This window comes from Apodemus sylvaticus, chromosome 12 (assembly GCF_947179515.1).
Source record: "Apodemus sylvaticus chromosome 12, mApoSyl1.1, whole genome shotgun sequence".
Taxonomy (NCBI): Eukaryota; Metazoa; Chordata; class Mammalia; order Rodentia; family Muridae; genus Apodemus; species Apodemus sylvaticus.
Window position 1 is genome coordinate 40,740,805 of NC_067483.1, and position 27,438 is coordinate 40,768,242.

General features: G+C 51.5%; 1 protein-coding gene across 1 annotated transcript in view; it reads right to left on the reverse strand.

Moving 5' to 3' along the window:
• Adora1 (adenosine A1 receptor) overlaps positions 1-27,145 on the reverse strand; it is a 34,322-nt gene extending 7,177 nt beyond the window's left edge. Inside the window, exon 1 of the mRNA XM_052200806.1 lies at positions 26,265-27,145. Coding sequence (XP_052056766.1) covers positions 26,265-26,605 — 341 coding nt within the window. The 5' untranslated portion in view covers positions 26,606-27,145. The remainder of the gene's footprint in view (positions 1-26,264) is intronic.
• Positions 27,146-27,438: the final 293 nt, after the last annotated feature.

Consider the following 27,438-nt stretch of genomic DNA (forward strand, 5'->3'; position numbering starts at 1 on the left):
GGAAGGTGTCAAAGACCACCTCCACAATGACACACTTCCTCCAACAAGGCCACACCTCCTACCACTCCCTGGGCCAAGCATATTCAAACCACCACAAATAGGACAGAGGAGAGGAAGCCATGCTCCTTCCCTGGACATTCCTCAGAGCTGCCACATGAGAGGGAGCTAAAGGAAAGTTACCAAGAAATGACAGGTAGTTAGTTAGTTGGTGGATAATAACTGACCAGTGCTACGGGGAGCTAACCTCCCCGCTTTAATCTAAGTGCTGGACAGCTTTGCCAACAGGATTCCACCACTCTCTGCTGGACCCTAAGTAATATTAATATCCCTACGTGCAAATATTGATGAGTGTAGTGACAGACTCACAGACATCAGGACACATGCCCATGGCCTCCCAGCCTGGAAGCAATGGAGATGGGATGTTTAAGTCTGAGGTATGTCTACATCTAAACCCTGTGCTACATCAACTGGGACACTCTGGGAGCAAAAGTTGAATAGGATTTGTATCAGGAAGCCCAGGAGACCAGAAAGAGACCCGGAGAGCTGAGACTGGGCAGACAGAGCCCTTGATTAAGACAGAGACCCAGGCTGAGAGCTAAATGAACACCAGCAAGTTATCCAGGCCAAGGTCCCGGCCAGTGCCTCCCACGTAGAAGGTACTGTGAGCAGAGAGCCCAGGAAAGTCTAAGGAACAGAAAGAGAGATGCCCGGGTGAACCACAGGAGAGGAGGAGCTGGCTAGCTCAGCAGAGATCTGGCCAGGGACTGTTACCTAAGGTCGTAATAATGGTTGTAAGGTTTATTCTAAGTTCAGGGAAGCCTCTTTCTGCAAAGGAATGGCAGAACCCATTGTGGTTTTAAAAGATGACACACAGAGCTGGGTGAAAGTGTGCAGTGGCATGGACCATGGAACAGCACGGAGACTGGCACGGCTAGTTCAGCCACCCAGGCAGCTGGGCAGTACAGGGTGCCTCTGTAGACACAGTGGAGCTGGGGTGAAAAGGTGATTAAGACCTGCAGCTAAGTGTGGATGTCTGGGTAGGGGAAGAAGCAAGACGACTCTGAATTTAACCTGACCCAGGTGGCTAACGGGGCCACTGTCTTTCAAGTGTCCCTGACCCGCTCACTTTACAGGTCATCTGAGAACTAAAGTCCACCATCAGAGACACTCACTGTTTGCATAGCTAGCTGGAGCACCCTATGACTGCAGGGCCTTTGCACTTCCTGCTCATCTGTGAGGTCCCCCTCCCCATCAGTTCTGAGTTCAGATGTTACCTGCTCAGAAAGAGTCCAGATTTATTCTGAAAAAAAAAAAAATGGTCCCATCACCCTGGAGGCTCTTAGCATATTTAATTTTCTTGACCGAGATATCACCCCCTGGCTTTCTTTAGGCATTAGTGGTATATGTGTTTCTCTCTAGTACAGAAAAATGTCCTTTAGGACAGAGCTTTCACCGGCGTGCTTGCGCCACATCCCCAGCTCCTAGGACAGTGCTGAGTGAACAAATAAGTACAGGAGAAAATGGACCAGTGAACCCACGCATCATTTAATCTGGAATGACTGGCTGAGAAGTCACCACGTGGCACATCCTAGGGAGCCAGGAATGAGGTAAGAGGGGTAAGCAAACGTTTCCTATCATCAGTCAGGTGCTTGGTTAGAAAATCGATAGAAAGCTGGGTGTGGTGGTAGACACCTTTAACCCCAGAACTCGAGAGGCAGAAGCAGGCAGATCTCTGTGAATGAAGCTTAGCCTGTCTACATAGGGAGTTCCAGAATAGCTAGAGCTACATAGTGAGCGTCTTTCTAGAGAAATCAAGCAAACAAACAAATAAAAAGTGAGAGAGCCAACTGAAAAGGCGGTCCAGAGCATGACCACAGAGGACCTTGTCCCCGTTTGTTCCCTGCCACACTGAGAGTCTGGGATCTGGGACAATCAGACAATCACAGATCTCCTCCCTGGGCCCTTATAGTTACAAGGGTCTCTGCTAGGGAAGACAAGTATTAGCAGTCAGTCACCAACATGTCCTAACAGCTTAGAGTCCAGCACTGCCTTTACACGCATTGCCCAGAAGAGCATTAGGTCTCCGAGGCTGCTGTTCAGTGCACAGTGGCCCTCTTAAGACCCAGCAGGAGCCCTTCAGCGGCCAGCTCCTCACGGGTCCTTTGCCTCCTGAATGCTCTCTTTCATGGATGAAGTCACTTCCCCTTGGAGGCTGTGTGCGCAGCAGGTGGCCTCTCCCAGCCTCAGCTTCCGAGGAGGACTCTACCCGGATGCTCTTAGGAATTCATTATAGGTTGACTCTGAGAACGGGAACAATAAGGACAAGAAAAGCTCTCAATGTCGCCAGATAAAGAACCCAGCAGGAGTGGAGACAGAGACAAAGGCATTGATAGAGAGCACAGTGGGGAAAGAAGAGAACCCCGGGGGCTGTAAAGAATCCTCTTTGAAGGCTGAGAATGGCCAGTCTGGACTGTGGAAGGCAACTTGGTGTCACTGCAAGAAGACTGGAACACATTGGTCCTGAAGCCGTCCTGGGCTTGCTGTCCTGGGCTTTCCCTCCTGGCTCTGCCCTGCTTTATGGTTACAAGTCCTGAGCAAGCTGGGTCTCAGAAATACCGACGTACTAGAGAGTCGAAGAGGAAGCAGGGAGCCAGGCTCCTCACTGGTCCTAGCCTGTGGATCTACCTCCTTCCTTACAGACCCCCATTACAGTCCGGCTCCCTTCCCTCCAGCCTCCAGCCTGGGGGCTCTTCCTGTTGTTGCTAATTCCTGGGTTACTGCACCATCTGGTTGGTGTCTCAGTTGCTGCATTACCTTGTAAGCCATCCCAGGTGTCAGAAACGCTTGAGAGGGTGTCTGGTTCACCTCAGGAGTTTAGGAGGGGAGCCAGCAGAAGAACTGAGATGTTATCTCAAAGAATGGCCGCAAGAGGTGGGAGCCCAATAGCTGTGGAGAGCCAAGCAGTGTCCTCAGGCTATGACACCTGTTTCCTATCTCCTGCTCTTCACCCGGGCTCTGGGCGTTGGGACAGGGAAAGGAGGGTTGGATGGGCTAAGCTTGTGCCTTATGCAGGACCCACAGTCAGGGATGGCCTCCACGGGATGGCCAACGCCTTTCCTTCCAGAGCCTTTGCAGAGATGGAGCTGTATTTCACGACTCCTGTCCCCTCCTTCCTGCCTCCCTTCTTAAGGACAATCTCAGCCTTTTGTAACTGGAAACTTGGATTTCAAAACCGGGGAAGTAAGGCTTTCAGACATATTAAAATACTTCCTGCAGAGAAATTCTTCCTCCCAAAGGAGAACAGGAAACCAGATACAATCAAAGGCTCTCGGCACACTCCAGGGGCCAAATATTTAATAGTAACATTTCCCAGAGGAGTCTGGCTCGGGAGCCCAGGGAGAGGGCCAGATGTTGGGGGGCTTAAGAATCCTGTTTGCTTGATCCCTGTGACATCACCCATCACCCCAAACATCAGTTAACAACTGACCCCCCACCCCCAAAGAGAGGTGAGCTAGAACCCCAAGGCCAGGCTTAAGACAACTAAGAGATAGGAGGGGTCTCTAAACTTCCTGAAAGAAAAGAGCTGGATAAACTGATTAGGTCATTAGCGTAATGGGCCTTGCAAATGGCTCCTGGTCACTTGCTGAGGGCAAACAACTCCACAGCCTGGTGGAGAAGACAATTAAGTTCCCGTGTGTGATTTAGAAACTCTATTCTGAGCTGTTTCCCCTCCCTCCTTCAGATTCAGAGCCCCTTTCTGGGTGCTGAGGGTGAAGGAAGAAACAGTCACTGTGCAAAAGAAACTCTGGGTCTCAAGAGGAAGGCCCAGTCCTCAGCAGCCTGAAAAGAGCTCTTGTGTGTGCTGCAAAGCCCAACTCCAAAGTCACTGTGCAGCAACTTCTGTGCAGCGATTCCGAGGTCATACGAGTATCTGGCTCCCCAGTCTGTCATAAACCCATGCACCTTGTGAGGAAGCGAACATTTCTCTGGGTGTGTTCCATCTTCCCTACCAAGGGATTTGGGTGTGCCCAGTGGCTCTGACCCAGCAGGAGGCATGGGGGGAGGGGGTGTCTCAAATCTGGGAGAGGTATAATTTCCAAATGCAGTCTCCTAGGGCTCCCTTTCTTTTCTCTCTGGTCTGAGGCATATCAGAATGATCCCTTGAAAATAGGAGGCCCAAGCTGACGGCTCTTAAAACGTCCCCGGCAACCTTGAGATGGAGCCAACTCTTCCTCTCGCTGAAGGTCAGATGGAGTGCTGCCTTGAGAAGGGAGTAACCTCAGTAAGCTCAGGATGCAAAGATCAGTGCCGCCTGCCGGCCTGCCACGTGCTGCTCTCAGATTGGTCTCTCCGACCCTCAAGTAAAGCCAGGCTGAAGAAAAAGGCCAAGGACAACGGCCTCACCTGCAGCGGCATGGGCTGAGTCATCTAGTGGGACGGGATGCATGACCTGTGTGTCGCTTCCTGGCAGGACTGAGCTGGTGAGAGGCGCAATCCCTTTTCCAACACTATGGAGATGCCTGTAGCCAAAGTGCCTTTTGGGCGGGGAGGGCTGCGGAGTACTTTAATTTCTCAGAGGCCTCTCCCATCAGACTTAAAGGAGCAGCAGGGGAATCTCCAACCCAGCTAACACACCTGCGGAACAGGATGGGATTGGCAGTTGTAAGTGGCTCAGACTAGGAATGTAGAGATGTCCACACTCTTGATGTCTGGAACCCCAAGCTGTCCTCCTTGGAAGAGCTAATTGTAGCCAAGGTCCCAAGAACCCCATTGGTGGTCCAGGCTCTGCCACGAGTGAACAAGGCTTTAGTGATATCGTCCCTTTGGGGACAGCTGCGTGATCATCTGGAGCACAGAGGATGGAGGAGATGTGCTACAAGGACTGGTAGATCGTGGTCCTGCAGAGAGGAAGATGGAGGACGAAATGGAAAGGAAAGAGAATGGCCGTGGCTGAGGGAAGAAACAGAGGAATGAATGCATGGAATCCCAGCTGGTAGCCTTGAGAAGTGACAATTCTCCGGACTAAGGAAGATGAAGCCGTGGAGCCTGTTCAGTTATCAGCCAGCAGCTCTGCGTGACTGTTATCATGCCCAGCGTGTTGAAGAATCCCACTCCCCCCGCCCCACCCCACCACTCCGATCTGTGGGAAGCGAGGCTTCTGAAGAGATACAGAGCAGGGTACAGGCACACGGGTGAACAAAAAGATACTGTTCGGCGTTGGAAGGACAAGCTCAGGGCTTCCGGTTCTGCTTTACAGCCAGTTCTCGAATCCATTCTCCCAATGCTGGGAAGCAGTGCGTTCCTGCTCCATCTGAGAGGCGATGCGGGTGGGAGGGGCTTGCATTAGGCAACCCGGAACTGTGCCCCAGGACAGTTCTCTTAGGCAGTGCTCAGTGCGCAGGCTGAAGATGAGGAGACCAATGCAGGGGAGTCAGGCCCCGTTCTCTGCCTCCCTTCAGACAAGTATTTAGCCTGCCTGCAACCAAGGCCCATCTCCACCATAAGGACTATGACTTGCCTCTGCTGGAGATAGCGCCAAAGATTCTAGATCAGCACCAATGAGCCTGGAATCCTGAGAGCTGAGGCCCTCGGACCTCTCGTGGCCAGGAGTTAGGGATGATACTTTGCTCGAAGGAGGCAGCTCCTCCCTAAAGCTCCCGGCATCTAGCTGTGAGCTCTGGGAAAAATCTGCCATGTGGCCGACTAGAGGACTAGGACAGAGCGGGTGCTCCACCTTGGAAGACATCCCAAAGAAAGAATCCACCCACACCCTCAGATCTCCAGAGTTACACTCAGTCCCTCCTGCTGCTTCAGAAGACATGGCTTTTGGGGCCTGGAAGAAAAGTTATAATCTTCATCAGTTTCTAGATTCCCCATACCTTGGCCCCTACTCTAGAGCTTAAAGCCCAGAGGACCAGTAGTTGGAATCCCAGCACCTACACATATCCTCTACTGTCTCTACCAGGTGTTTTCCTGATGCTTTCTTTGTGGACACATTGTCCCATTGGCCAGGTCTTTAGAAACCAGCCTTTCCTAGCCAGTAGCCATCAGCAAGATCTGCTGCCCAAAGCTCCGCCCCTTGCTTGTGCTCCAGGTGAAGAGAGGTCCAGGTACACAGACACCATAGAAGGAGCCAGGCCAAAGCCTCCTTCCCAAGCAGTACACACAGTGTGCGGCAGGCAGATCCTTGGGACCAGCAGAAGCTAATTCTCTACCCTTCCCCATGGGGCAATAAGAAATACCAAGTGCCCAACGACGAAGACAAAGCCAGTTCAGCACCCACTCCCTAGAGCACCCATGTAACCCACACATAGTAGGCACTCAAAAATACTCAGAAAAGGAAAGGAATGATTAAAAAAAAAAAAGAGCTCAGTTAAAATAAATCAGGCGGTATTGTTAACCTGGGCGAAAAGTCCACAACTCAGGCGGTCCATGGCCCCTCTGGAGGACCCTGCTATTGTTGTTTTGCTAAATTGGAGACACGTTGTCAAACTACCTTCTAAATATTTACATCTCTGTCCATAGGTTAGTGTCACTGTCAGCCCTGACCAGAGAAGCTGCTCTCTGCAGTAAGCAGCAGTTAACTCGGAGACTCACAACCAGTCGAAGTGCTAAGTATAAATTTCTCTGTTGAATGCTTCGCTCTAAACGGGCCATGGAAACCCCCCAGTCTGGGGGAACATTGTGGAAGAGGGGGCAGGAATCAGGCTGTGAATCCTGGCTTCTTGGCATGACAGACACAGCTGCTGCCCTCAGGAACTCCCTGCAGCTATGGTTGGCTGCCCAAGGTCAAGCCAACCAGGCAGGTCAGCGAGCCAGCAGGCAGCTCTATCTGAACTCAGTGAGCTACAAAATCAAGAGCAGAAGAAGATGTGAAGACGAGGGCGCACTTGTTGGTCAGTGGGGAGGGGGGAGTTGGAAAGGATATGATCGAGATACATATTATACCTGTGTGAAATTATCAATAAATAAAAGATGTTCTTTTTTAAAAATGTTTTTTAAAAGGCAGAAAGAGGAGAAAAGGAGACAAAAACAATAGCTTAAAAAACAGCTACAGCCGGGCGGTGGTGGAGCATGCCTGTAATCCCAGCACTCTGGGAGTCAGAGGCAGGTGGATTTCTGAGTTCGAGGCCAGCCTGGTCTACAGAGTGAGTTCTAGGACAGCCAGGGCTACACAGAGAAACCCTGTCTTGAAAAAACCAAATCTAAAAAATAAACCAAAAAAAAAAAAAAAAAAAAACCAAACAACAACAACAACAACAAAAACCAGCTACAAATAAGACATCTATTGAGCCAACAAAATCAATAGTTACTTTAAGTGTGACTAAAATGGAAGGGACAATAAGAAGCCAGCCTGAAACTGCTCCCCCTTTCTCAAGACCAACACCCTTCTTGGCAGGCAGAGGAGCCCCATGCCTAGCTCTCATTCAGAGGAGGGTCCCTCTCTAGATCTCTCCAGATTTCCATTTGAAGGTCCAGCCTCACTCACTCCACTAAATCAGCTGGTTCTATGAAGGTCTAGCCAGGGCTCCATCTCCTGCAAGGCCAGACCTTCTTCTCTTCACTACCAGGCCTGAGTAGAAAAGGAAGCAGCCTTTTGTCCTGCCCTTCAGGGTGCCCTATCATTCACACCCAGGGGACAGAGCTCCACATGGCTGCTGGCAGGGACCCAGCGCGGGAGCCTGGCCAGGCAGCTTCTCTGGGGGTTGATCAATAAATCCGCTTTCGGATGTTTCTCCCACTTCGGTGCAGACTCATGAATCACAGGAGTGTGCATGACCCTGGGTGAGGGAATCTTGATTATGAGGCGTTGGGGGAGGGGCTTATTAGATCAAAGCCTTTCTTTTCCATCCACCATTCAGGAAAACGTCCCAGGTGCCCTTGCTCAGAGCTGGAAAAAAAACACTAAGCCATCAGTAAGAAGCCCTGGGGAGCTCAGCAGGCAAGAGTCCGGCAGGGCAGCCCTGCAGCCTGGGGGTGAGGAGGGTTGGTACACAGGCTGCGGCAGCAGGTGTGCGTGCGTGCGTGCGTGAGTGTGTGTGTGTGTGTGTGTGTGTGTGTGTGTGGTGGGGGTCTTCACCTCCCAGCAGAGTCTGTTCCAAAGGCCCCAGATCCCAAGTCCCACAGAAGATTGGCTGCCCCCCAACCTCACCTGCCAGACGTCTGTGGTCAGTACCCTCTGTCTCTAACAGGCCACAGCAACAGGATTCTGCCATGGCTTTTCACAGGAACAGAGGGCCTGGTTATAGTTACATCTGCTGTGTCAGCATCTCAATGGATGACATCACTTCTCAGAACCATAGTCCCTTCATCTGCAAGGCAGAGCTGCTACCTGCCTCCCAGTGGGCTGTACACATGTACACGATCCCTCTCTCCCTCCCTCCCTCCCTCCCTCCCTCTCTCTCTCTCTCTCTCTCTCTCTCTCTCTCTCTCTCTTCCCCTCTCCCTCCCCCTCCTCTCTCTCCCTCTCCCTCTCCTCTCTCTCTCTCTCTCTCTCTCTCTCTCTCTCTCTCTCTCTCTCTCTCTCTCTCTCTCTCTCTCTCTCCTTTCTGAAGCTGTACCAGGAAGTGGGGACCCATCTCTGTAGAAGAGCCAGGTACCCAAGGTCATGCGCCTACTGGTTGGAACTGGAACTGCAGCTCACCGGGCACTTCTGAAGCTTATATTTGTTTTGTTTTTTAACTTCATTTTGGGATGATTCTAAATTTTATTTATTTTTTATCAACAAATAATAATTGCTTATGTTTATGGGGTGCACAAGTGCTTCAGTATGTGACTCCCTTCTGTAGCAAGAGAATTCCCACCTTCAAACTGCTCGAGTGCATTCTGTTTTGTGTTTCGCACGCTGACATTCCCAGGAGGCTACGGGGAAGATGAGGGCAGGACTTCACTCTTTCATTCTCTAGTGTCCAGATCATCTGAGCCTTCCAAGACGGACAATGGATGTGAGTCACCTGGGGCCCTTTTAAAAATCAGATTATGAATCAGCAAGCCCGGGGTGGGGCTGGGTCCTGCCTTTCCAACAAGCTCCCCGGAAATGCCGAGACTACTGGTCCCTGACCTGGCTTAGCTTCGCAAGGCCCGATGGCACTCAGCCCAATTTCTGACGCAGAAGTAGCTCTGGTCTGGGAAGGAGGTGAGGGAGGAAGCCCAGAAAAAGAAAGGCACTGCTGTGGAGCGCGAAGGAAGTAGGGGCTCAGCAGGGCCTGCAGAATGTGGGGAGTCAGGTGTGCTGGCGCTCGCCCTCACTCCCGACGCTGGGAAGGATCCGGAAGAGTTCAAGGTCATCTCTCCTCTGCTACACATGTGTCTGAAGCTAGCTGGCCCACCTGAGGCTGTGTCTAAAACAAATACAAAACAAAACAAACACCACGGGCCTGTTTCTCCCAATAGAAAAATCTGGCTGCACCTGTGAAGGAAAGGACTGGGAGCCTGGGCAGCAGAAGAGAGGAGCAAGAAGTACCTCAGTACCACAGAGCATGGGTGCCAGACGTCAGCTTGCAAGACGGGCAGGGCAGTTCTGTTATTATCTTTTTTCCCCCACTAGAGACTAAATCTGGGGCTTTACGTGCTAGGCAAGGACCTATCACTGAGCTAGACCATTAACTTCGGTGGGGGGGAGGCGGGGACAGAATCTCTCTAAGTTGCCCAAGCTGGCTTTGAACTTAACTCGGTAGCCCAGGCAGTCTTTGAGTTTGCCGCCCACCTGCTTGGATCTCCTACGTGTCTAGGGTGACAGGAGCACGGCCATCTTACAGGCATCACTGAGGTTTAGGAAGATTGAAAGGCCCAGGGCTAAGACTTAGCTGCTTCTTGCCTGAGCTGAGGGTCAGCCTTGCCTCTCCCCAGGGACTGATGGAAAGAGGGCACCCCTGGGTCCTCCCAGCACACAAGCTTAGGACCCAAGCAGATCCTGCTAAGCTGCCGCTCCAACTCACTTCTGCCCTACCCCACCCCACCCCACCCCCAGAGATCTCATGGGACTGCTTCAGCTGCAGAGTGCTAGCAACACCTCCTGATTTAGCATCCCTGCACTTGTGACTGAAGTAGCCGCGCGAATAAGCCCATTCAGGCTCTGAGGCTGGAGAGAGAGAGAGCACCCAGAGCTAAGGCGACCAGGCAGCTGGTTAGGCCATGCCTGTGCACACCCATGCCCACCAGCGGTCTCCAGTTCAGAAATGTCAGCCTTTTCTGCGAGGCTGGTTCTTCTTACTATCTGCCAGATTCTGTATTCTAACTCCTTCTCAGCCTAGAAGCCCTCAAGGATGGGGCTATGGTTCCCAGAGTGTGCAGAACGCTGAGGATAGTGGCCTATCACAGATACAACCAAATCTCAAAAGATGGATAACAATTTTCAAGTTGCCTTATATCCCCGGTGCCCCCATTTTCTATATTTGCAAAGGAATGACAATGTTGGCTTGGAAGGAGAGAGTGGAATCAAACATGCTAGCAAACAAGTCACAGAGCTGAACCCCGAGATCAAGGAGATAATCGACACATAGCTGCCCCTCCCCCACTGGACTCTAAGTCTTCCTTCCTGTGCCAGGCAGACCCAGAGCTCCTCACTGGCTCGAAGAAGCAATCTACTTGATGGAAACAGTTGCCTAAAGGGAGGTAGATGCCTGCTGGTGTTTCAGGGGAGTGAGTGCCCCTGGCACTGTTCTCAGAACATTGGCCGAACACTTGCTCTTGCTGTGCCTCCTGTTCCTGCCACAGTCACTTCCCCAAGATCAGCTCTGTATCTCAGGGGTTGGCATGCTTACGAAGGAACTCCTCCAGCCACACTGTCCACTCCAACCACAAGACACACACACACACACACACACACACTCCATCCATATGGCCTCCTCTCTGCCACCAAACAGCAGGAAGTAGGATCATTTCAGATATACTCTGAGTGTTCCCTCTATCAGATCCTGTACCCCCAGGGCACTGGTCCTTGCAGCAGCAGCTCTGAAGAATCAGGCAGGATTCAGGTTCAGCAAGTCCCATTTCGTGCAAAAGATGCAGGTCTAAGGGAGCAAGGTTGATGTGAGCAGATGGCAGCCTATGCCCAGAGCTCATGCCTCCGGGTATCCCTACTCTCTCCCAGGTCCACAGGGCATCTGGGTCCTCGATTGTCACTGGAGTTTCCCTTGAACTTTGCATCTTTTCCTTGTCTTATGACTGTGGATAGGGGTCAGACCCCAGCCACACTAACGCAGTCTGCTCCCTGAGTGTGTGGACTCACACTCACACCCTGCACAGAGATCCTTCAGGTGTAAGGCTCAGTACCAACCTTGCTCATGCAACCTCTGTGGGCTTTAGTCCGTGGAGTTTTGTGGGATTGCCCAGCCTGTCTGCTGCCTGAGAAGGAGCCAGAGCCTGGAGCTGTCCCAGCAGGTCGCAGACAGCAAGGCACAGCTCCCTAAGGGAAGGGACTTTTGTCCAGCAGCAGCTCCTCAGCCAAGCACTTCCCGGACATCCCGCCCCTCAAGTCCAGCTTCTTTTGTCCTGCAGACCACTGCTCCGCTCACATGTCCCCAGCCCAGGAGCCAGGCATCTGCCTTTTCTAGTCGCTCAATACTAGACCATCAAGCCAAGCAGGCCATGAGTCAGCCAGGGGAATAGAAATGGCACCCCTCCCCCCAACGCACCAGACCCAGCTCACCACTGAACAACAGAACCGTTCTCCCTACCGGTTCCTAGGCTCTTTGCCATAGGGGTTGGGATAATGCCCATTCTGTAAACATGGGCACTGGTGCCCAAAGAAGGGGTAGGGGTGATTTACCCAAGATCGCCCACCAGTGAGTGCTGAAGTCAAGGCTCAATGCAAGGCTTCTCAGTTATCCATCCAGTCACTGAGTAGCTGCTGTGTGCCTCAGCTTCTGTGTGAGAAGATAGGGATGTGTGATACTATTTGGATAAAATGCTCTACACAAGCTCTTAAATGAAACAATCATGAAAAGTGTTCGACCCAAGACCCTGAGGTCCTAAGTCTCAAGAATCGCACTGTGGCCATACGTTCAGAGAGTCAGTACATTCAAAGAACAGGCAGGCACTAAACTGTGCACCGCGCATATAGATGAACAGGCTTTCCCACCCCACACCCCATCCCCCACGCCCGCCTCCACCCACCCCCTACCTCCCCCATCACACCTCACCAATGGCCCCTAGGCCAGTGCATCTCAGAAGGCCTGTGTTAAGGGACAGCAAAGGGAGCTTGGGAACATGGAGCCAGGAGAAGGGGACCTTCCTGGAGAGGTGCCTTCTGAGCAGAGGGGTGGGACGGAACCAGAGAGAGAGCACAGTGCGAATTAGATGCTGGCCGCCATGCTTGATGACCTGAGTTCAATCCTGGAGCCCACATGGTGGAAGAACCAAATCTCCCTAATTCTCTGACTTTCACAGGTAGGCCATGGCATGCCCCACTTTACCCCCCACAAATGTAAAGATCAAGGCTTCATAAATGAGGAGGTGTGAGGTGTTCATACACAGATATGTATAACTTACAGGTGTTCATATACACATACACATGTTACAGGTGGCCAGGTAGATGTGAGGTGTTTGCACAGTTACAGGTTTTGTTCAAGTCAAATCCCCTGCCTGTAGACATCTGCTCCACAGCCTGGGTAAGAAGTGACCGGCTGTTGTGAACTGTTCTGCAGTAAACATGGATATGAAAATATCCCCTCAATTGACTGGACTCTTTTGGGTAAATGACAAGGAGTGGTATCGCTGGGTCATTCTCTAGTTCTATTTTTAGTTTTTAAAGGGCCCCCCACGCTGATTTCCATAGTGGTTGGACTAGTTTATATTCTGGGAACCGTGGAAGGGCTTCTGTTTGTTGCTATTTGTTTTTCTGCCGTCAGTGCCATGCAGGCTGTAGGGTTTTGTTTTTTTTTTCTTTTTTTTTTTCCTTTGGTTTTTTTTTTCCTTTGGTTTTTTTCGAGACAGGGTCTCTCTGTGTAGCCCTGACTGTCCTGGAACTCACTCTATAGACCAGGCTGGCCTCGAACTCAGAAATCCGCCTGCCTCTGCCTCCCAAGTGCGGGGATTACAGGCATGAGCCACCACCGCCTGGCCAGGCTGTAGTTTTAACATCTAATGTTTTTGTGTTGGCCAGGAATCTTCCAGAGTTTCTCTCATGTTGTTCACAACCGCTAAGTTATGGAACCAACTCGGGAGTTAACAGCAGGATAGACAGAGGAGAGACGACACACATGTGCACACACGTGATTCTTTTTTTCAGTCATAAATAGTGAAGTTACACCATTTTCAGGAAAATGGGCACAACTGGAGATTATAAAATTACAGTATGTAAATTAAGTCAGCCTCAGAAAAACAAACCACTTGTTTTCTCTCCTTAGTGATTCTTAGATTTTTTTTTCTTAAAGATTTATTTATTTATTATATGTGAGTACACTGTAGCTGTCTTCAGACACTCCAGAAAAGGGCATCAGATCTTGTTATGGATGGTTGTGAGCCACCATGTGGTTGCTGGGATTTGAACTCAGGACCTTCTGAAGAGCAGTTGGTGCTCTTAACCACTGAGCCATTTCTCCAGCCCGGTTCTTAGCTTTTATAGGTATAAAATCACCCATGTTTAGATGACATAAAAGTAGCAACAAAATGTGTAGGAGCCTTCAAGGCACTAAGGAGGGGAGGAGAGGAAGGGATAGGACAGCAATGGGGAAGGGAAGAAGATGCTCTAACTTCTATTACAGACTTGCATGAAATCGGCCTTATACAACTCAGCTTGATAAGTTCTAAAACCTTATACCAATGTAAGAATAGTAAGCAATGCAAAATGAAGGGATGGAGAGAGGGTTCAGCAGTTGAGGCCCTCTGGCAAAGGACCCAGGTTCCATTCTCAGTCTGTGTGTGTGTGTGTGTGTGTGTGTGTGTGTGTGTGTGTGTTTGTGTGTGTGAGTGCACACGCGTGTGTAGGGGGGTGGGTGCATGCATGTGTACAATAAATCTTTAAGCAGAAAAAAATTACCAGTTGAGGGGCAAAGAAAGCCTGGGGCACAGGTGAGAGCCTGGCTGGGAACGGCCTAGCCTGTGCTGGTGTGACCCAGGCTCCTCAGGTCTCCTGGCAGTGTGCCAGCTGGTACTCATCAGCATCCTCACTAGACCCCTGGTCTGTGCCCTGAGGACTGATGATGTCAGAGAACACTGAGAACAATGTCCCCACAACAGGGAGAAGTGTGAAGTAGGGAGGCTCCAGTGGAATCCCTTGTCTGGGCTCTCACTGGCCCCGGAGAACATGAACCTGAGGTGCAGAGAAGCTGAAGACCTGGATGCTCAGAGCATTGTTCTCTGGTTTGCAGACAACAGCTGGTGAAGACAATGCAGATGCGTCAGGACTTCACACCCCTCAGCCCTACACCATGGTCACTCCTTGGGGCCGACACAGTTGCTCTGTGAGCATGATGTCCACCACGGAGCTCTCTATCACAGCCCACCATGTGGGCAGCTCCTTGTGTCCTCTACTGAAGACGGGGCACTACTGCCAGTGCCTGCTGAACAGGGTGAGTCCCTAAACAGGGCGAGTACTTGCCGGCCCTGACACAATTCGCAGAGATGCCAACCCCCAGGGACACTTTTGCTCCACTCCCTGGGAAGCTAGCTCCCCACAAGAGGACAAAGCTCCAGGGAGTATGGTGCAGAAAGGATTGTTCACATTCTAGAAGCAGAAGGTGTCACCACACTTGGCTTCATAAACAGGGGGACTGAGCTGAGAGCCCAGGGCCAGGGGCTTCCTGCTCCTGTTTTCAAAGGGAGCCTGGAGACTTCACTTCTCCGGCCCTGAACTCTTAGGAGCAGTTTCCTTATATAAATCTACCCTGTTCAGGTGAGCATGGACTGTGTGTCCAACTTCCTCCTGCCTCGGCTGCTCAATCCCCAATAAACTACTGGTCTCCTACAGATAAGCTTTCTCTCACTCCCACAGACACAAGAATTAAATCACCTACTAAGTGCCAGCCAGATATGTTCTAGGCACTGGCAATCATGAACAGGACAGTGGGAGGACCCACACCCTGCCCCTGACACCAGAGCCCAAGGTGGGTCACAGTAGCAACATAAAGTGCTGGAGAGAAGGCTCAGTGGTTAAGAGCACAGGCTGCTCTTCCAGAGGTCCTGAGTTCAATTGCCAGCACCCACAAGGTGGCTCACAACCATCTATATAATATGATCTGACAGTCTCTTCAGGCACACAGGGATACACGCAGATAAAGGAAGAGCTGGGAGACTGTTTCAGAGAAGAAGAAATAGGAAACAGAAACATTAACCACTTTCACACAGGTCTACCTGCCCAAGGAGACCTCACTCCATCCTTGGTGCCCCTAATGTACCCCTGTAAAGCAGGAGGAGGACGATGCCTCTGAAAGGGTCGTTGCAAACGTGTTTGTCAGCAGCTGGGAACTGGAGAGAGGAGGCTCAAAATGCTCAAGGCCGTTCTTAGTTACATAGTGAGTTTCAGATCAGTCTGGGACACATGAGACCCACAATCATAAAAGAGGGGTGAGGGGTGAGGGGAATGGGGAGAAGGAGGGAAGGAGTGGAGAGCTGTCTTGGACTTTCCTTCTCCTGTACCCAAGTCCTGAAAGAATGGCTGGTGATCTGTGGCCCCTGCCTGCCTAGGGAGGAGGGTGCATCAGAGCCCTGGGCTCTGTGGGAGTAGAAAGGAGAAAGGGGGCTTCGCAGCTCCTACCTTACTGTGGCCCCTACCCCTGCTCCCCGAGAACAGAAGGCTGAGATGGGAAACCAGCTGTCTTTGAGAGCAGGCAGGCCCCACACCAATCCTGCCAGTTACTCTGCAAAGCCCACTGAGCTCCAAGGGGCTGAAGAGGTTGTTTCCCTGTGGAAGGGCTGCTGCTGGGACCCAGAGGCCCCTATGCCGGTCTTAGGACAACATCGTGCTGCCTCCTCTGCCACTGGGGAAGTGTTTTCTGCTTGTTGACTGGCCATGTTCGGCTGCACTAGCTGCCCCTTGGCCACTCAGTGCCCCACAGCAGCTTTGAGAGGACTGCGGCCCTTAGGGTGACAACCATTGCGCAAACGGTCCATATGTCCTTAAACACATGCCAGCAACGCGGGAGAGAAATGGGTCTCTGGCGACACCCTGCCCAGGACAGTATCCTCCAAGATGGGGACACTTTTGGGGCAGAAAGTAGAACCCCAGAAGCCACTGAGCCCATTCTGAGTGGAGCCTGCCAAAGGTCAGGGCTCCCTATTCTGTAATATCTTGGATACTTTGGGAAGGCCAAAGCCATGTGTCCCTATTGTCCTTCCTCAGGTCTCAGCCTGAGGAAGCCAATGGCCTCCTGATAGGGAGGTAGGAAGAAGGCAGATGAAGACACTGCAGGTGCCCAGGAAGTTGTTGGGCATGTAGAGACGCTATTGCTAAGGCAGGATGAGGGATGTGAAGGGAGAGCCCTTGAGTTTCTTCCTCATCCTTAGCACTGCCATCTTCCAAAGGTTTGGCACCAATACTCACCAAGAAAGGGTGGGTTTGATCACTTTAAATGTCTTCCAGTTGGTCCGAACCCTACCGTGCCTGTGGCCTTCCAATTCTGTCCTTCTTCATGCCCCCCTTTAAAAAATGCAACTTGAATTAGGTCATTCCCCGCTTAAACACTCAGAGGCTTCGTCAAGCACGTAGAATAAAATCCAAGCCCTTGACCATGAACCGGCCTCCAACCATGATAAGATCCCTATCTTACCACGGATCTGGTACTTCTGAGCTGCTGAAGGACAGACCCTGCGTCCTCCATGCCTGTGCCTGTGTAGATGATCATGGCTGGCATTAAACTCATAACCCCAAAGCTGAGAACACTTCAAACTCATCCCCGAGAGCTTCAGGGAGTACTTCCTGCTGCCCCTGAGAGGACAGACTTCTGGATTCTAGTCATCAGCTGTTTCCTAGAAAATTGAGGGTTTCAAATTTGCTACTCTCCCTAACACACACACACACACACACACACACACACACACACAGTTGTCATCCTCATTCTGAATGGATTTCTTGCTTCACATTTCATGAGGAGACTCCTACCAGTGTCTGTCTCTGGTCTGCCGGAGGCCCTCGAATGGCCCCTGCAGCCTGCCCACAGCTCATCTTTTCAACACTGCCCTGGCTCCAACCCTTCTTGTTACACTAGGACATCTCCCCCTCCCCCTCCACCTCCACCTCCCTCACCATTGCAGTCAGCACGCCGACATGCTGGCCTCCCCCAATCTCCAGAAACAACACAAAGCAAAGTGCCCTGTTCCCACTTTCGGATAGTTGCTGCACCCATGACTGCTTCCTTGCAACGAAACACCTGAGATAGCAATGTTACCCAGCAGCCCTCTCTCTGCTCCCTTTCTCTGTGGAGCCTTCTGCAATCCAGCTGTTTATCATCCCCCTCCACTGACATCGCTCTTGTCCCTGTCACCCATGCTGAGCCACCCAGGTCCAGTGTCCTCTCACATCTGCAGCATTTTGGAATAACTGACTGCCTGCTTCTCTTTGATGTACTTTCAATATCTGGCTTCCAGGACTCCTACCCCCCACCCCACCTTGAGATCTGTGTTTTCGTCTTCCTTGTGGGCTCTCCTTGGGTCTCCTTATCAATATTCTTCTTCAACCCAATTGCCCAATGCATGCCCAGACACGCCACCTTCAATTTTCTTAAAACTGAATTCCTATTTCGTCAAAGACCTGACTCGCCTGAAGCTCTGCCCACGTTGGATGATGCCAACTCCATTCTCCAGATGAAAGCTGGTTGTTTGACTCCTCCTCACATTAAATCTGTAGCTAACTCCACAGACAGGAGGCTTAAATCATATAGCGCATCAAAAGGTAAAGTGTGCAGTACAAACAACCAGGGTGAGTACGGTTGGGGTGGCCGGGCTGGGGCTGGGGAGAAAGGGTTACAAGGTCGACAATGGCTTCCTTGAGAAGGTCTCTGAGCAAAGCTCTAGAGGTGGGTGAGGCTGCCGCACAGACGTGGGGAAGGCACACAAGCAAGGGAGACACACAGAACAAAGGCCTGGGGGTAGGAATGTACTTGTGTTTAGACACCACAGGGAGGCCAGTGTATGGAGATGTGGTGATATGAGGGACTGGGAGGGAGATAAGGAGTCATCGAATCCGTATGCAAATCCACTGGCTCTCCATAAAGTAGAATTCTATCGGGAGCAAGGGAGGAACTTACAAGGTTTCCCCAAACAGTGAAGAAGCTCGGCCATCACGCTTGACTTCAGAAGCAAGGCACAGAAGAGGATGCACTGCTGCTTTCTGTTTATAGAAGCGTAAGAGCAAGCACTACAAGGTGGAGGAGTGCTTGTGTTGAGGTGGGTACTGACAGGGAGAGGTAGAGACCCTTCTAGGGTGCAGAGAATCTTCTCAATTTCTATCTGAGTGGTGACTAAGAACATACATGAAACAAAAGTTAGCGGCAACATATGCAGTCACGTATGCAACATATGCAGTCACGTATGCAACATATGCAGTCACGTATGCAACATATGCAGTCACGTATGCAACGTATGCAGTCACATATGCAACATATGCAGTCACGTATGCAACGTATGCAGTCACGTATGCAACGTATGCAGTCACATATGCAACATATGCAGTCACGTATGCAACGTATGCAGTCACATATGCAACATATGCAGTCACGTATGCAACGTATGCAGTCACCAGACGAGATTCCTACCTTAATGCATGTAAGAATGCACACTCAGAGTCCACTGCTTGGCCTCATCTCCTCCGCTCCTGCCCAGAATCAAGTCTCTTTCGTCCCTCACACCCGAGCCACTGTGATAGCACCCTGACCAGTCTCTAGTGTGCACCCTGGCCCTGAAGCCATGTTCTTCAGCACAGGAGCCTTGGGGACCACATGATGTCCCTTCTCTGCTCCTAGTCATAAAGTGACTGCAATCTCCTTCAGAATAAAATCTTCCAGGGGGGCGGGCAAGCCCTGTGTCAGCCTGCACTCCTTATCTTCCTGCCTGTGGCTCTTATCACCCCATCTCAGTACACAGGCCTCCCTGTGGTGTCTAAACTCCTCAAGCACATTCCCACCCCGTGGGCCTTTGTTCTCGCGGCTTCAGGTCTTCCTGATGTCTGTGTGGCACGTAGTCTCCTCATCTCTAGAGCTCATCCTGTAGAAACAGCTGTGCTCATCCTGGTTGTTTCTACAGCACTTTTTACCTTTTGACACACTACATGATTTTTTTTTAAAGATTTATTTATTATATATGAGTACTTTGTAGATGTCTTCAGACACTTTTTCTTCTCTCTCTGGCCCTGCTTGCTCCAGCCCAAAGATTTCTTTATTTTTTATTATATGTAAGTACACTGTAGCTGTCTTCAGACACCCAGAAGAGGGCGTCAGATCTCATTATGGATGGTTGTGAGCCACCATGTGGTTGCTGGGATTTGAACTCAGGACTTCTGGAAGAGCAGTCAGTGCTCTTAACCGTTGAGCCATCTCTCCAGCCCCCACAGTACATGATTTAAGCCTCGTGTTTGTGCTCTGTCCTCCAGCCTAGAAGAAAGCAGGCCCTGCGAGGACCTGTCTTGTTAATGACTGTGTCCCAGGTATCCAAAGCATCACCTGGTACGCGTGCAGCGCCGATGAGTGTCTGTTGAATGAATGACTAAGGAGATGACTGAGTGACTAGATCAGTAGGTCTCAGCCTATGGGTCTTGACCCCTTTGGGGGTTGAATGACCCTATCAAAGGGGCACCTAAAGCCATCAGATATTTACATTAGATTCATAACAGAAGCAAAATTACAGTTATGAAGTAGCAACAAAAATAATTTTATGGTTGGGGGGTCATCACAACATGAGGAACTGTATTAAAAGGTGACAGTATTAGGAAGGTTGAGGAACCACTGTGACTTGAGGACCATATTAAAGGGTTGCAGCATGAGGAAGGTTGAGAAGCCCCTGGACTAGGCCTATCTGCATTAGGGTCCTGGAGAGAGACAAGTGAGAATGATCAGCCACCCGTCTTTCTCAAAAGTCAGACAAGTTCTGAGAGCAGGCGACATGAAGACAGTTCCAAAGCGTATCTTCCTATATGATCTGGCGGAAGAGAGCGACTGTGGAGAAGGCACCAGCTGCCAGCTCAAGCGCTGACCCTGGACCCTCGACCCTCGACCCTCGACCCTCGCTGGGCTTCAGTCTCCTGCCATCCCTACTCCCAACACAGGAGGCTGGGAACCTCTCCAGGACAAGCTTGCTCTATCGAAGGCCATAATTGTAACAGTGGCTGAGAGTTCCCAGGCAGAGCAGACCCGGATAAACATCTCTCTGTGCCTGCAGCACAGCAGGGTGCCCGGCACTGCACCACAACCCCACACCTCTGTGACCCTGCCAGGTAAGCGAAGTTACCCCAATCTGTTCTTCAGGGTCATGGGGTTCTTATCTCGCTGTCTCATCTTATCCACCTTCAAGCCAGTGTTTCCAAGGGGAGACAGGTGAAAAGGCCACACCCCCACACCCTGCACCTCCTCTTCCTCTCCCTTGCCCCACCACCTTTGCTCTATAACAACTGGCAACCTCTTCTGGGTTCTAGTAAAGGAGTGATTCTGCGCCCAAGGAGCTGTGAGTGACGGCCTCTTTCCCCTCTGCTCTGTCCCTTGAGTCTATGCCCTCTTGTCCAACCCAGCCAACCAAGAAATTGCTGCCCCCTCCCCCCAAGCCCTTCATTCTGGAGTCTGTGCTCCTCAGTAAAAGAAAAAAAGAAACAAAATGACCAGTGCTCAGGAAATCAAGAACGGATACTAAGGACTAGCTCCTGAACCTGTAAGGTCCTGCCCCACTAGCTCGCAAGAGTGAATGGGATAAGAAAGACCAGAGGCCTCCTGGGAAGTCACGGAGTGGGTGAAATGCGAAAGGGGAGGAAGGATGAAGGAGTTGGGAAATATTTAGCCTCATATGAAAATACTTGCAGACAGAGGCAAGCTATGACTTGGAGGTTCAACCCAGGCCTCTGGACCTTGGCTCTGACCCTTGAAGCCATGTGAATCAGTAAAGTGTGTTATGTTTTGTTTGTTTATTTGATATTTTTATTTCTTTATATTTATTATTCATTCATTATCACCCCCGTGCACGTGTGTGTGTGTGTGTGTGTGTGTGTGTGTTGGGGTACTCTGGGTACCTGTGTGAATGTCAGAGTATAAGCCAGCTTTCAGGAGGTATGTATACCCCAGGGATTGGATTTAGATTGTCAGGCTTGGCAGCAAGTACTCTTACCAGCTGAACCATTTCTCCAGTCCCTGGAGTGGTATAATAATAATAATAATAATAATAATAATAATATAATTCTCAAAGTAGCCACCTATTTAAGAATATTTTTTTAAATGTGCTACACAAATGTTAATTTGTGACAAATGTGACTAATGTTAATTTGTAACAAGTTACAGACATGGAAGATACCCGAGAATATAAGCAGAGTGTCCTGGACCTCTTGGTGCTTATCCAGACCCCAGAGAGAAGTTTTAAAGAGAAAACTCCCTGGTCCTGAAGTAATATGGAAGGAGGCACACATCCGTTCTGAGCACCTAACAGACAAAGTGAACCGGCTGTCAGGAGCGGGAGGCGGGTTCCCCAAGGCAGGCTATTTTCGATGAAACTTAGAAGATGAATTATAACACAATCTTATACTGCCATAAAAGCCCTCAGAAAATAATTTTAGTTGACATGTGGAAATATTTGTAATGTAATGTTAAGTGAAAAAAATGGGACTTAAAACCATATATAGATATCTACATGCCATATGCAAAAATAATGTAGCTAAATATATACACATGTGTGTGGAAATTTTTTCTGGAACACCAAAATGTTAACAGTCGTCCTCTGTAGGTGGAAGAAGTTCTGGGGAATTCGTCTGTCTTTATTCTTCTCTGCATTCCTTGCGATCAGCATGGTGTTTTGCTGCTCTCAAATAATAGGGTGCAGCCCCTAAGGTTCCCTTCCAGGGCCCCTGGATGGACAGGCATCTCCATGAGGCACCTTAGTACAAGCAGCCCTGCAGGCACACACATGCTTTTTGGAAGCCATCCCAATGTAGGGAAAGGGGGTGCTTTCACCCTTCCAATGAACCCGGACACCCCTGCAAGGAAAGCCACGTACGTGCCTTGGTTCCGCTGCATGTAGCAAAAGCCCCTGCAAGCTGCCCCAGCACAATCACAAAGCCACCTCCCTCACACCACACAGACTGCCAATCTCCCACTGACCCAATGCACTGGAGCTGCATTTTCTTTTCCATTGCAAGAAGGGTCTGATTTGGGAAGAGCGCGGAGTTCTCAGCCCAGGGCCCTCGAATGAGCCCAGGCCTCCCCATCCCTTGGTTTGCTCTCCATGGCTTCCGTTGCTTGCTTTTTGGCCTCCTGCACTCTAGCCTATGACTAATGCATCCTTAGACAGAGCAGCTGGAGACACCCTGCTTCTTCTGGAAGCAGATGGAGACCCAAAGGAACTGTTCTGGGACACTGAGGTCACAGATGGCTGCTGGGGTGTTGGTAGGACATGAACCATTTTAATTACCAAATAAATAAATAAACGGGGCCCAGACCAGATCAGGGACTGCTAAATCAGTGGCCGAAAGCAAACACATCTCAGTCTAGCAGATTTCTCTTCCTCTCCAAGCTCAGCCTCGCAAACCTAGCCTCCCAGACAAGCCTCCGGTGGAGGCAGCAGCAGGCCCTCCAGGGACTCAACTGCCCACTGAAGTGGACTGAAGAGGAGGGGGAGGTGCTGAGTGTGAGCCAAGGCCGTGCACAAACACTCACTGGCAAGAGTAAGAGGGACAAAGCACCTGGTGACAGCTTCGAGGAAATCAGGAACTACGTCCTACAAGACAGCTGCTTCGGTCCAAGCATGTGCAGGCTTACAGGTTAGAAGCCTCTGTTAGTGGGGCTGGATTCTGATCCTGACAAGTGGTTTGCCTAGGAGAATTACTGAATCTTTCAGGCCTTTGACCTCAGTTGATCTGAAGAACAGTAGAATGAGGCCCTCGGTAACCTCCCCTACTGAGAGGCTACAAGTGATCAACCGGATAAAATAGACACAAAAAGTGAAACACGGCTACCCCGTGATTATTCACTAGGAGTGGAAAAACCCAACACAAAACCTGCCTGGGGTTCCCAAGACAGCATTGGCAGGAACCAGGAGGAGGAGGAACCAGGCGGCGAGAGCCAAAAGGAACCTCTGTGACCTTGAATCCAACCATGTTGAAGGCAGAGAGAAATGTTCAGGAAGGTGGAAGAACTTCCGAGGCTGTACAGTGATCTGGTAACACAGCAAGGTTCAAACTCAGGTCTAACCCACAAGCCCCTGTCACCATTCACCGCAAGCCATCTAGCCAAGGACAGCCTTCTCACAGAACCGGAGTGATCACAGAATCACTCTGGAGCAGACAGAGTACCAAGACAGCCCTGGGTGGAGGAGGTAGGGAGATCAATGGCGAAGAGTCCCTGGAGCTAGGAGGGAGGGGAATCACTTCTCAATTACCCAGCTTGGGTGGGTGGTGTGCAACATGTAAAGGACCACACATTATTGACAATCAACAATTCAACTTCAAAATAATGTAACTGGGTCATAGTGTATGGGGTAAATCTCTTTACTCTCGGCTTTCTGCTAAAGGGGAGGAAATAAAACCTGCGGTTGACTGACCAACCTAATCCTCGCTCTGCAAAGTTGTATGTGACTCCTATATCCAGATGCCCAGACGCACCTCACCACCTCAGTGGCATTATTCTCCGGGCCCAGAGCCACGGTAACCTTTGCCTAGCACATCAGGGCATGAAGCCATATGCCTGAGGGCCCCAAAACCTGGCATCCCACAGACTCCAGCTGCCCAAGGGACACAGAGCATTCTGTACCTCCTGCAGACTTTACCTTGAGAGAAAGCTCTTTTTCACCAAGGTGGGGGAAGCGCTCCCAGGGACAATGCTGAACACATGGGGACAGCTGTGGGCAGAGCCCTGAAGGTAAATGGGGGACAGATCTAATCTGAGACAAGATAGAGGCACTCCCAAAAAGCCTGTGACTCACCCATGTGACCTGGAAACCCTGAGTACCAAGGACTGTGTGTTGCTGCTGGGCATTCTGGGTAAAATTCACAGAGACAGACAAGATGTGGTCACTGACCGGGTTATTGCCTCTGAGGAACTGGCAGTCCACCAAGGGAGGGAATTCATGTACATATATAACTTAACGGTTCTTTACACCTTTGTGGGGTGTGTCATGTGTGTGCCCATTTAAGAGCACACGTGTTTGGCTTGGGGAAGCAGCGTGCCTGTCCAGCCTCAATTCAAGCTATTTATTAATAGTGCAGCTAAACCTCTCAGTTACAGCCTGTATACAATAAATGTCAGGAATAATGCTAACTGCTATATATTTTTCCAGGAACACCAAGCAGCCATATTGCTATGTCTGTCCCCCTTTATAGAAGAAGACATTAAAGTGCCAAGGGGTTAAATAGGTGACTCTCCTAAGGTGACACAGCTAGGCATTCATAAGAGCATTCACTCCCAGGCCTGCATTAAATTCAACTTGTGTCTCACCCACAACTCTCAGAGCCTTGACCTCACCACCACCCCCTTTGACAGCAACATCAGCTGCTTCTGGGAGGAACGAGCCTGCAATTCCCACGAGCACGCCACCTCGATGTCCCAGGCCCACAGGGTAAGGAAGGCACATTGTGAAGTCCGTGACCTCTGTGGCATCAGGACAGGGCCTTTAACATGCCTTGGCACCCGCTCGGCAGGCAGGCTTTCCTGAGCAGCCTTCCTCTGTCTGCCCATCTGTGTGTATTCCTAATGTGGCCGCACCGTTGTAATGGTCGAGCACTGAGGCCCAGCCCATCTAATGGACTGAGACTAGCTTGACTGGTACAGTCCAGCAGTCCGGGTCTAATGGCAGCGAGTTGTGTTTTCTTTCCCCTGAAACAGCAGCAGCCTGCGCCCCACCTTCCTTGGGGAACCTTAGTGACCATGAGAGTGGTAGGTTGGGGGTGATAGAGAGAGGATGACAATGGGGTTCCAGGCACAGGACTCAGAGGGAGGACATGGTTGGATCACCCTCTCCACACCTGGCACTGGCAGATCCGTGAGCCCGCATCCTCTCCTCCAGTTCTTACCCCGCCTCCCTCGCTGGACACAGGGAGCGAGCGTGTGACATGAAGAGAGGCTGGGAAAAGTTAAACGTGCTTAAATGTGACCAAAGGGAGGACGCCGGGTGCCCAGGCCTGCCTGGGCGCACTGCCAAGCGAGACCAGAGGCCCCATGTCCCAGATAGGGGATCCCGGAAGCTGCACAGGCAGGTGCTGAAGATGGCTAAAGCTCACCCTTAGAAACCCTCCTGGGGACAAGAATTCAAAGAGGGGGAAGCACACTCAAAAGAGTGTCCCAGCAGAGCCAGGTCCTGGCAGTGTGCCCAGGCACTTGCTGGCTTTCGGTGACCCAGGCACTGCCTGGTGCCAAGATTATGGCTCTGTAGGCCTGGACAGGGATCCGCAAGGGAGGTGGACCCCCCACGATGACAACGAGGGCTGCCACCATTAAGCTTCCCACCCACCCTGAGCTGCCTGGAAACAGCAAAAGCACTTCTGCAGGCAACAGTCAGAACAGGAAGGGCAGCCGCCAGCCTTCTCCCTGCCTGCAAAAAAGAGATTCCCCTCAGGGGGAGCTGGGCACAGGCAACTAAGCCCTCTGGGCTCAGCAGGACAGCCTGGAGGGTGGAGCTGGCTGGTACAGAAACGTTTGCCGAACAAGTGAGCTAAACGGTGCCTGCCTGAAGCCAGCTTGATCTGGTCCGAGAAGCAGCAGCACCCCGGGTCCTGGTGGGCCACCCTCAACACGTCCTCATCTCCCTCCTGAAGCTTTTCTCTCCTTGTTTCCCAGACTCGTGGAACCCCGATCATTCCCAAGCCTATACTGACTGTCCCTTGTCTTACTGGACCTTCCAAATGTTCCAACCCCACTCCAGGCTTGACCTCAACTGCTCTCTCAGACTCTGGTTGCAGCAGATTCAGCACTGAGGTCATGGGCACTGTCAGGATGGTAATTCTCTGGCCACCCAGCTCCCCCCGTTTCTCTTCTGCAGAGCATCCCCACACAGAGCCCAGGCAGGCGGTATGGGCTGGGATCCAAACACCCAGACAGTACCTGGCTGACCAAGAGGCTTATGCACGTTGGTTCATTTCCTCTAGCTCACCCCCAAGCCACCCGACACAGGGTTTCACAGAGTACCTCGGGCTGCTGTGAACTCACCGGAGAGGGATCTTGACGCGCAGGTATCGGTCCACAGCAATAGCAAGCAGGGCCAGGATGGAGCTCTGGGTGAGGATGAGGACAGGGCAGGCCACCATGAGGCAGGTGTGGAAGTAGGTCTGTGGCCCAATGTTGATAAGGATAGCCAGTGGGATGACCAGGGCGCCAACGGCCACGTCAGCTACCGCCAGGGACACGATGAAGCAGAAGGTGGCATCGCGAAGTGCCTGGTTCACCTTCACAGCCCAAATCACCAGTACATTTCCGGGCACAGAGACCAAAGCAATGAGCACCTCGATGCCAATGTACGCAGCCTGGAAGGCCGAGATGGAGGGCGGCATGGTGGGCAGGAGCTGGGCACATCAGCAGACAGGCGCCCTGGGGCACGAGGCCAGCACCTGTGGTCAGGAAGCCTGCGGTGGGGATGCCAGCCTGGGAAGTTGGGGAGCATAGGCAGCCCTGCGAAGATGTGCCCCAGTAAACAGATGCAGTGCCTGCCCAGGCTGGCCAGGCACTCAGGCTCACTATCTGCTTAACCTCTGTCCCCTCCCCTTGTCCTTAGAGGTTCCATTCAGCAACTTAAAATAGCAGCACTCACTCCACCACTGGCTTTTGTATCAGGTGTGAGGTGGCTCCCAGTACACTTACTCCACAAGGATCCCCTGTGCATCCACAGTGCCCACAGGTGGCCACCGACCCAGAGGCAAGGAGCTCACCATCCTGCCTGCCAACCAGTAAGGGGTCCCAAAGGCGTTGCCCTAAGTTCCCTGGGCGGCTTTCCGGAGCCGCGCCGGGCAGGGCTGGGCTCTGGGCACCGCGCGCGCATCGGCTCATCGTTCTCCAGGCTCCCGCCGCTGCGCTCCCAGCCCGGCCTTTCAAGCAATCACATGGTGTGGCAGAGGCTCAGCCCCGGACGCGTTTAAAGAGGTAGTGCCCCTGTTTCGTACCTGGGACTGGATGGCAGGCGTGATTCTGAGGGACTAAGCCCAGGACCTGACAGGTCCACGGGCTCCCATTCCCTGCGTGCGCGCACGCCTACCCTGTGCCCACCCACCTGGGACGCCGCCGGTGCCCGTTTCTTAACAGTAGCCTGGTCCTGCGCCAGCTCTGCCCAGAATCCTTGCCCATCGACTGCCCCAAGGGGGGCATCCCAGTCATCTCATCCACCCCTTTC